Below are 10,578 nucleotides of genomic sequence, written 5' to 3' on the forward strand. Positions count from 1 at the left end.
CGGGATGACTCGTCGGGCTCCCGGTCGCCCAGGTCCTGGTTGCGAGCTCTCTGAGATGCTCGGTTCGTTCGGTCGGCAGGAAGAGCCCCCCAGTTGCGACTTCGTTTATGTTAGGAGACCAACGGGCATAGATCCCGTCTAGTTGGAGCGCCAAACAAGCGCTGTTGCGTGCCGGCCGTCGTTTCCCGTGCGGCCTGACCCGGGGGCGGAGTGCATGAGACTAACCAGCCGTATGCACCCGCCCCTTGCGCTGTGTTTCGGCTTCGGCCCCCGGCTCTCGCGGCCCACAGTGTAATCAAAGTCATACATACATACATACATACATACATACATACATACATACATACATACATACATACATACATACATACATACATACATACATACATACACATTGCGCCCCTAGTTGATGGACGGTGGTGACCTGGGATAAAGTTAACCTGCGAGCCGACCAGGAATGGAGTTGGGCCGCTGTCGACCCGGCAGATTCCGTTGGATGCTGGTGGTGGGTGCGGAACCTGAGCGATCCACTGAGAAGTTGACTAGGGTGACTGGATGAGGGTGCCCCGAAATACCGGGGAAGGCAGGGTTTCGCAGGGTAGCTGCCACGGGCGAAGATACACCCCCCTGTTTCACACATCATACACACACAGCCCTCGCAATTCCCGCCTTCTCGTACCCGTCTTGTCTCCCAGCTTGTCCCCCAGCTGTTGCAGGCTGTAGCGCCGTACATCCGCTGCTGTGGTGGCCCCCAGCTGCTCCGTCAGCAGCTTCTCAGTCTTGTAGCCCACCCCGGGCAGGGCACGTACTGGGAGAGGGGCTGCAGAACAGAGGGTTGGGAGTGAGGGGGCGTGGGGTCACTGGGGTGGGGAAATGCTTACATGCCAAGTCGAGTCACGGAGGAAAAACAACTGCCGACATTCAAATTTGCGAAGAGCTGCTGCTGGCGTCCAAGGATTTTATGGGTTGGGGGGAAGACGGTGAAGGACTTTTGGCGGTAGCGGTTGTGGTTTTTGTGGTTCTTTCCCTCATCAAAGGAATCGGGGTCTTATTTAACTTAAGGGCGGAGTCCTGCTCTGCGACTCGAATCTAAGGAGAGGCACAACAAACCGAAGACACAAACAAATTCCACGCACGCTCCCACCCGTGGAATTAACCAAATACCAACGAACTCTCACGATGCCGTACACGGACGTGTCTGTCACCTCCTTTTGCCAGGAGGTAAGAAACCCCCCTCTCCCTCGTCAGGGCATACTCCCATGCAGCACCAGCACCAGCACCAGCACCAGCACCAGCACCAGCACCAGCACCAGCACCAGCACCAGCACCAGCACCACCACCAGCACCAGCATCATCATCTTGACGCAGGTGGCCCATAGCCACCAGGATTTCTCATCTCCCCCCCCCCGCTGTGAGCTTTACCTCTCTCGTCTTCGCCAACCCAGGACTCAGCCGCAGGGAGTCGACGCCCCACCGCCCCAGATGCAGCAAGCCAACGACGCACCTACAAAGTCCCATGCCTGATCGGGCAACAGCACCGTCTGGTCGTCAGGCTTGTGAAGCCCACTGACCAACTTGGCCAGCATCTTATTGGAGGAGATGCCTGATCAGGAAATACGTTGCACAGGACTGATATAAGTATAAGGGGATATATATATATATATACATATGCATATATACATATGCATATATATATAATTGCACAGGACACAACAACAAAGATACACGCGGGTACGGCGCAAGGAAGCAACTTGAGGCAAAGCGGGACGTGAAGCAGCTCGGCAGCTGGCAGCGGACCTGACACATCACCCAGGCAGGCCGCCCGGGGCCGTGTACGGCACACGCCATGTACGCCAGAAGGGAGAGGGGCACACTGCGCGGCAGCTCAGTAGTACACTAAAGCACACAACACATCCTCGGCCGGGTCGGGTCGGGTCGGGTCGGGCCCCACCTGGACATAGGTGGACCCTTGCCAATGCGCAAAGATGGGGTCACGACCCGTACCACAACTACCCGTGCAGTACTCACCGGCAGACGATCTGAAGCCCGTCTCGGACCGCACTGCCAGGCGAGCTTCCGCCGCCACCATGCTACCAACCGTGAGGAGCTGCTGCCAGCTCTCCACTCCTGCTGACTGAACCCCCACGGCAGCGCCGCTACTGTAGCCGTTACCGACTCCGCGGGCCGCGACGGCACCTCCTGCGCTGCGGCCTCCGTGGCCGCCGTTACCACCCCCACCAGCGCCTCTCCCACCCCCCACCCCCTCCCTCCCCGCGGCTTCCTCTGCTGCCGCCGATTCCACCCGAGCCGCCGACTCCGCGGCAACGCCGGCTAATGCTGATGCAGCAGAGACATCAGCAACGGCAGTAGTAACAGCTGTAGCAACAGAAGTAGAAGTCACAGTAGCAGTGGTGGCTGCTGCTACCGGCACTGCCCTCAGGTCCTGGGGCCTGTAGCTGGTGTCGGCTGCTACGGCGCACTTGGCGGTGTGCAGGTGGCCCGCCAGGCGGGGTGGCGGAGCCGGGGGGTCGTACGTCCCGCTGCGGATGCGTCGCAGGACCTCCTACACGCGGGGGAACTGACAGCGTGTGTAAGAAGAAACATGCATAACCCCATGGGTCCATATAAGGGAAAAATAGGTCCACATATGGCCCATGGCCAGCCCCGTCTGGAAGAGCTACAGTGAATATGACACTAAGTCAGTAGGGCAGTCCCCCGGGGTGTGGACGCGGTTAATGGGGGCGTGGATAAGTACAAGCAAGCAAGGGCGCCCATAAAACCCTAAGACATGGGAAATTTGGAGAGCTGTGGAGTCAGCGCGATGTCCCAACAACACTGGAGAGGTCCCAAATTGCCATTCAGAGCCGTTCAGAGCCATTCAGAGCCATCCAGAGGAAACACCGACCACTGCAAGACTCAAGGCATTTCCACGGAGCGCCAGGGAAAGGAACATATCGCCCACATCAACATGTATGTAAAGCACAGCACGCGCGCGCGCATGTTTATCTGTGTGTGTGTTGGGGGGGGGGGAAGACGAACCACGAGCGAGTGAAGCTGTGCGTTGTGTGTGGGGGGGACCAGCTCGGTCAAAAGGCGCAGATGGGAGGGCCCAGTGGTGGGAGTAAGAGTCCAGCCAGCGGGGAAAGGATTTTCCAACTTGTCGGATAGAAGTAGAGAAACGCGCAATCTTCTACAGCCCCCTAGGAAGGGTGTTGGCCTCTCAGCGACGCACCTCCGTTACATCCACGAACGTCTCATCCATCCCCAGTTTTTCCGCCGGGCCGTACCGTGACAGCACGGCATGGATGGACTTGCTGGCCTGCAGTTCGGCGCGGAGGTGAAGGAAGGGAGACTGAAGGTATGGAGTTGCTTTGGATGTTTTCATTACAAGTTACAGGTTCCCCAATTTTTTTAAATGTGGTGGCGTCCGTAAAGGCCTGTGGGTGGCCCGCCCGCCATGGTCATTGATGTTGCTGCTGCGGCGGCTGCGGCTGCGGCAATACCGATGGGCAGGCTGGTCGAGTGTCTCTCGATGCATATCGAGCGAAATTGACCGCAAGTCCGAAATTATGTTGTCAAAACCTGTGCGCCTCGAGTGATTGTGTCCATCCCAGACGCGACGGATCACATCATCTGGCAGCGGTCGCAAAAAGTGTCGGGTCCGCTACCCGTCGCGTACTGCGCACATATACATACACACGGTATACATCACCGTTTCGCGTCCTCAGTAGAGACTACCACAGACACAACAGAGAGTCATCGCCAGTGCTGGTCCCAAGCGGTTGTGTGTACGGTTGTTCGTACAATCGTACCTGCCGGTACGGGCCCAGATCCTCTCCGCTGACCAGCACCAGGCCGGGGCAGCGTGCCATGGCATCCCGAATGCCCATCAGCTTGGTCACCCCTGGAATCAGGCAGGAGCGAACGCGGGAGAGGAGAAGGAGATGATGCATGCCACTTACGCATGTCAGCGGACTAAAAGCAAAATGGCAACGGGGATGTGGGATTTCACGTGCGGCTCCATTTCCCATGCCGCAGGGTTTTGCAGCCCAGTCTAGTGGTCCACAAGAGGCGTGTACTCCTGTCCATGGGCCACGCAGAATCGAAAACATGCAGGTCGGTCTCGTTCCTAATCCGCACCCGCTGCGCGCGCCACGTAGTTGCACGTGACGATGAGGTACTTTTGGGTGACGCCCAGCGGGACTTGACGCAGGGCTGGATTGCGGACCTCCTCAACCTGGGTTGCGCAGGGATCCTATTTTTACTTCATGAACGGCGTAACCTAAAAGAAATAACTGTACAAGGAATAACTGTACATGCGCACGCCTGACAGCCAGCTCTGGATCCTGCCGACCTGAGCATAAAAGCAATCACAGTCAAAATGAAGGATCACTCGTTGCTGCTCATGTTGCTGATCCAGTTGGTCGCAGCGAACATCAGGCGCTTCATCCTCGTCTTCCTGAAGGTAGTCCTCTTCAGGCTCTTCTCGGTTCTGCGCATCATCGCTGGTATTCAGCAATGCTTGGTGAGGCTGTGCAAACTTGCGTATTCGGAAAGCCTCATATGATTTCTTTTCGTCCATTTGCAGATGAAAACGAAAGTTGTGGCGAAGCGACCTCTACATACTTGATTCGTGCGAAAGATATATGTGAAACCGTGAAAGATAACGCCATATTGCATGATCCATCAAAAACAGCGGGTGCAACGACGGTACGCTGCATGAAGCACCACAGCACGACCGCACGCCGCACGCGGCAAGTATGCAGAGCACGATGCACATCCTTACTTCTTTCCGCATGCATGCAGAAAACGATGTACATTTTTTTTCTCAACCCATTCAAAACATGTATAAGGCATAAAGGCATCCAAATTCCTGCCTTCGCTGGCCTCTGCCCTTTAGCGCGTCCATCACACGCGGCGCCTTCGCTCCGCCCAGTCAAACTTCCACACAAAAGCGTTAAAAAAGTCCAGCACCATATTGCCCGCCCAAACAAAGAACCCCATGACAAAGTCTGAAAACGAGCGCCAGTCAAACGTCAGCAGCACCACCAAGGCGTACACCATCGTCAGAGCGCACGTGCCATACATAGGGCCCCACAGCGCGCCGTCCCAGTTGACATCCACGCCCAAGCCTGGTGCGCGCAGCATGAAGAACGCCTGCAGCGCGGCTGCCGCCACGAAGGACGCGTTGAGGGCGTTGAACGTCCAGGGGCCCGGCAGGTAATACTTGTGCAATCCGTCCTTCGTCCGCACCAAGTACCTGCGTGCGTCGTTATTGCGCCGAGGCCGATTTGAATGCGTTTTGCAAGGTGCAAACCAGCGAAAGAACCATGCAACGGAGTTGGCCGGGTAGCCTTGCACGGCATGGCCCGCACATGCGTCGGTGTTGGCGAGTATGTATGTATGTTGTTACAGGGTGGTATAGCTTCACCAGCGGCCCCCTTATGAGTATGTGGGATTTACATGGTGGTTTGCAGCCGTCTCAGACTTCGCGGCACACAGTAACATGGACTGCTGAATAGCCGCCACTTCAACCCATAACGTCGAAGGTCCACGGGAAACTACAGGCCCAGCTGTCAACACGAGATCCCCTCCCCAATCAAGAAAACGAAAGATCCTCTCTCTCCCCCCCAAACAAACGCCATGCACCTCAGGACTAAATTATAGAGTCCTTTTATAGTCGACAGAGGAACACCCATTCACAATCGTGAACGACGTCGCCGCCGCGACTCCCAACACCGCGCCCGTAACGGCACGGCAACCCCCCTCCTGCAGCATACCACACCACGCGCGACTGTACCCACACACTTACTCGACCATAAGGCGCTTGAGCGCCTCCAAATCCCCTGGCTGCGGTCCCCTCCTCACATGGTCCGCAAAGTCCAGCAGCGCGTGTGCTTGCGCCGCCGCCAGGAGCAACCCCACACCCGCCAGCTGCCGAAGGCCAGTAGCTGCCGGCCCCAGCGCCTCTACTTGACCCGGCCAGGAGCCCAGCGGGGCCGGTGGCGCCGGCGATGGGGATAGCACGACGGCGGCGAAGCCGTACAACGACATCACTGTATGGCGGCGTCGGTTGGTTGCCGGGAAGGTCGGAGTCGGCGGAAGGAGGTGACGACCGGAAGAGAAAGGAGGAAAGGAAAGGGGATGAGGTGGGACAGGTAAAGCAAGGTAAAAAATACAGCAGCCGACCTTCTGTCCTGCTTGAGCATCGTTTGATTAAGACATGGCTGTGGCTTGAGGCGGAGAGCGCTGGATGGCCCGTGATGCTGCCTTTTATCGCCCAGCACCGTTCAAGCACAACCAAGCCCCCCCCAGCGCGGCCACCCTGTCTTTTCCCTTCACCCCATCCCAATCCACCTCACCTGTGAGCGCCAGCAGCACAACCCCGGCCACCGTAGACACCGCACTGAGCCCCGCCTGCGCCAGCTCACCCAGCAGACCGCCCCAGGAGCCCCCAGCTTTCTCCCACACCGTCACCACGAAGGGCCGTACAGCCCAGCTGCTGCGGGCCACATGGACAACCACCGCGGCAGTGGCGGCGGACAGCAACACCTGCAGCCTGCACGGTTGGGGAATTTGGTGAGGAAGAGGTTCAGGCGTGCGAAGAAAGGCAACTGCCGTGTGTCGACTGGAGACTCGGACACATGGAGCATGTGAATTTAGCTTGGGTTTTATAGCCGCAAGCGGATATGATGCCGCACGCGGATGATGGGAAAGCAAGGCCCCCCTGAACCCCTTCCTCCTCCTCCCAGATACTCACCCCGCCAGTTGCAGCGATGCAACCCCAGCCGCCTGTGACAGTGCAGCCGCAATGCCGTACACCGCCGCCATCATGGCCAGCCGCTGGTGCCGCCAACACAGCAGCTCTTCGTTGTCTCCAGCCCCCTGAACAGGATGGAGGGAATGAAACCGGCTTCAGATGTGCCGTCGAGACCCGAAATGAGAGGCCGAGGAAAGAAGAAAATTATTTTCGAGAAATGCCAAGTAGTACCTCCCGAAACCACCCAGGGAGGGAAATGCAGAACACACTCACCACAACCTTCCCTCCCACCTTCCCTCCCTCCTTTACGGCATTTCCGCGCTCCCGGCGGGCCCCCCCCCCCACACACACCTTGAGGTGCAGACATACCCCCGCCACCCGCAGGTAGGTGGCCGCCAAGCAGCCCAGCAGGGTACTGACCCATGGGTCACCCCCGGGGACTCCAAGGGCCGCAGGAGCTTGCAGGGCAGCGGTGGCCAGCGCTCCACTCTACGCCGGGGACGGAAAGAGTTTGGGGCTGTAAAAGAAAAGTGAAAAGAAAGACGGCCAACTCAGACATGGCCCAGATGGAGTGGCGGCAGGAGAACGGGAAGAGGGAGCGCTAGGGCCTGGGGTGGTTTCGGAGCGCCTCATACGCGCGCCTGCACACTACACTGGACCCACCGTAACGGCATACACAGCACCCAGCACGCCGTACTGCAGTGCGGCCGCACGGTTGGTGGCGGCGGGGACCTCGGGGTAGTCTACAGGACCCCGGGGAGTGGCGAGGCGGGCGGAGGGGGAGGGAGTGGGGGAAGGGGGAAGGTAATGGATAGGATGGGGAAAGGGGCGAGGGGGGGTACTACGTAAGCGGGGAAGTTGCGGGTCGCGAGGATGGAGTGGGACCCAGGGAAGAGATGGACAGACCAGGGGCGGAATAGGCCGGATCGGGATGAAGCGGGCCGTGGCAGGGAAACCCTCCAGCACCCACCGTTGCTGATGTGTTTTTGCGTTGAGTTGTCATGACAACGCGTCAATGATGATTATGTGTCCAGTTTATGAATTCTGGATGTTATTATCCCTCACAACTATGGGCCCACCTGGGTGCTCCAGAGCTTCTGTTTGGTCTGACCCGCTGGTCGCAACATCAGAATCCGTTGGGGCAGTCCCCGGCTCCAACACTGTAGCCTCAATTACGGGGACAGCGGCTGGGGCCGCAGGACTGCCCTGAGCGCTGCTGTCCCCCGGGATCGACTGTGCATCCTTAGCTGTTGGGAACGAATTTGGGACCCGAGTCAAAGGAGCCTCGATAAGCGGCAATTAAGTTTAACATTTTTGTGAATATCTAAGACGCACCAAATGCCCTTCTTATAGGCAGCGGCTTGCGCGACCCTCGCAAATGTGCAGGTGGCGGCCATCGGGCACGTAATGAATCCGCTAATAAAGCTGATCCTCTAGTTATCTGTTGCTGCATCCTTGAGTAGTATTCCAATTGGATAAATCGGCTGCCGATGCCTTCGCAGTGAGCTTCGTGAATTAGGGCACTGCGTGGACGGCCATGGCTGTCATTTATTCGTAACTATTGCAAGTAAACTTTCCTATATTCGTAAGATGGATCACTCGACAGGTTTAGTTATGCAGGTGTGTGGCTGGTTGACCGTTGTATCGGTTTGAAAACAACTGAACGGTGTAGATATGCTGCTTTAAACCAGACATTGACAAACTTCTACTTTAGGTTTCCAAAAATGGTTGATTTTTTTCATAGCTGGCCTAATCTTGTAGGGTAACCAAAACTGCGCGACTTTGCCTTTTGTGGTTATCGTGCACCGCGTGTGAGCAAATTAACGGCCCAGATGTTTCTGATCCTGCAAATGACTGAGTACCGAAACTTTATGCCAGCTATTGTCTGACAAATTGATACAACATACACGCACGCGCACGTGTAGACACACGTGACCCACTTCCGTGCGTCCTCGACGCTGTACGAGTTTAACCCTGTGGACCCCCGTACGGCTGCAGGGTCACAATCCGGCGAAATGGGCCAAAAGCCCATCAGCCCGATGTCTCTTCTATAGGTTTTGCAAGGCAACTGCCTCGTGTTTTCAAGCGTGATGCTTTTCGGTTCCAAACCTTCAAGGTTTCGGAGTTCGGACTTCCCATAACCCCAGGAACCCCATGAAAAGTTCTTCCCCCGAGGTTTTACAGACATATTCCATCTTTTCCCGACGGCCTATGATCTCTTTGGTGCAGCGGGCTTCCGAGCTGGGCACATTCGGGCGCCAAACGAATGGCTGTGGCTGAAATCGCCTGTACGAATGGCGGGGGGTGGGGGGGGAGGTCAGCAGGCTAGCCAGGGCCCTTTCCATGCTCTCTGCCTAAGCAAGGGGGTCACTCGGCCGCGTCCACGTGTCATGGTACGAATCTCCCAACAGCAACTCCCAACCACCCGGATACTAAATGAACGGTCAATTGGTGGGAACCCATATCCCAACACTGAAGGAAGTCCCCGCACCGCACTCTGGCTTGAACATTTTCCCCCTCTTCCATATCGCGTGTCCCGGACGTGACTGCCGGCTAACTGAATAGGGAAAGGCGCGCAGGGTAAAAGTCTAGCTATGACTCTAGAGGCTACCTTGTTTTTACTGGAAGTTAAAACTATAAATATTATCTCAGGTAAAAGTTTTCCCTGCTCACAAGACATTCCTCGACTGTGCCATCCACCTAGCTCGAACAGACTGCCTAGGCCCATGCAAGTTTTGTGGGCAGGTACATAAAAGCAATTTGAGTTCGTAAAGGGTGTTGTTGCACATGGTCGCGCGCTCGTTAATAAAGCAGCGGTATCGCGAATTTTATGGGTACATGAGCACTCGCGAGTACCACCTGTGCCCACGATCGTGGGCACAGGTGGGCAGAAGCGCTGCAGCTAGCCCGGTGCAGGAGTTTTGGAATTGCACGCAAATAATTTATATTAAGTCGTGTTACAATGGACCCTCAACAAAATTTTCAACTGTACTTCCCGCGAAGTAACACAGTCGAGGAATGAAAAGGGTCCGCCACGCTGATCGCTCGCGCAGTCTCGCGCGAGTTTCGTCATATTAGCGCCAAACTGCACTATCTGGCTAGGCATTCCAGGGAGCATTTGGATAAATCCTTATGCAAGTCGCTGTGATGCTTGGTGAAAAGTGGCATTGTGTCAGGCAGGCGTAATGGTGCTTCGCGGTCATCTGTCGTGACGCCCTGTCATCGGCTCCCCCGGCCGGCAGTTAAGTCCCTAAAGCTCGCCAAGCTGTGACCCATTGGTCAACATCGAGTATCCTGTAGCCTTTTATTCCCAGTGCCATACTTGGTAATTTCTTGAAGTTCACACCTTTCGGTAAGGCATCTAGGCCAAGCGACTGTCAAAATAGGCATCCGACTGTCATCACTATTATCTCCCTGTGCTGCCAAGATTCTCAAGTTTCGGTCACAAGCCTCTTTCTCTCTTGTTGTTATCAGACTTGGTCAGGAGTACCAGGAGGGTTCTTAGCTGCTTTAAATGCCAACGTTGCCGTCGGGGGTGATGTACTTTTGAAGCCAGCGCATGAGTTCCTTCTGAAGGGCAACGCAGTCTTGCATCTCCTTTGGACTTGCTCCGAAAGTTCTACTCAGGGGCAGTGAATAACGCCTTCTGCACCACGGCAAGGTGTCCTAGCTCAACGCCAGGTCCTTCATTATTGAAGGCTTCTAGGCTGCAGCGACGTCTTTGCGGCACGCGTTAAGTCCTCTGACGAGACGCCGCGCCTTTTGTCGCGCAAGGCTGGTATCCTTGAACTTGGGCTGCTGTTGATATCCGCGCAGGT

The 10,578-nt window shown here is 56.4% G+C and overlaps 3 protein-coding genes across 3 annotated transcripts in view; all 3 read right to left on the reverse strand.

Moving 5' to 3' along the window:
* The window catches only part of VOLCADRAFT_90659 (uncharacterized protein), a gene marked incomplete at both ends in the record, with an annotated part of 19,236 nt that extends 17,878 nt beyond the window's left edge, over positions 1–1,358 (reverse strand). The window contains 2 exons of the mRNA XM_002950193.1: positions 680–820; positions 1,256–1,358. Of these exons, the coding sequence (XP_002950239.1) occupies positions 680–820; positions 1,256–1,358 (244 nt within the window). The remainder of the gene's footprint in view (positions 1–679; positions 821–1,255) is intronic.
* A 90-nt stretch (positions 1,359–1,448) lies between these two features.
* On the reverse strand, positions 1,449–4,228 carry VOLCADRAFT_59985 (uncharacterized protein; the record flags this gene model as incomplete). The annotated part of the gene is made up of 5 exons (XM_002950194.1): positions 1,449–1,603; positions 2,029–2,199; positions 3,229–3,319; positions 3,813–3,904; positions 4,141–4,228. Coding segments are annotated over 5 exons (597 nt in total), but the record flags the coding sequence as incomplete, so codon positions are not given.
* Positions 4,229–4,908: 680 nt separating this feature from the next.
* On the reverse strand, positions 4,909–8,273 carry VOLCADRAFT_104628 (uncharacterized protein; the record flags this gene model as incomplete). The annotated part of the gene is made up of 8 exons (XM_002950195.1): positions 8,096–8,273; positions 7,840–8,007; positions 7,424–7,503; positions 7,112–7,249; positions 6,761–6,885; positions 6,363–6,559; positions 5,813–6,056; positions 4,909–5,260 (listed from the first exon to the last, which is right to left on the reverse strand). The coding sequence occupies exons 1-8, from the start codon at positions 8,211–8,213 to the stop codon at positions 4,909–4,911; spliced, it is 1,422 nt and encodes a 473-aa protein (XP_002950241.1). The 5' UTR covers positions 8,214–8,273.
* Positions 8,274–10,578: the final 2,305 nt, after the last annotated feature.

Source organism: Volvox carteri (assembly GCF_000143455.1).
Source record: "Volvox carteri f. nagariensis unplaced genomic scaffold VOLCAscaffold_17, whole genome shotgun sequence".
In the NCBI taxonomy this organism is placed as follows: Eukaryota; Viridiplantae; Chlorophyta; class Chlorophyceae; order Chlamydomonadales; family Volvocaceae; genus Volvox; species Volvox carteri.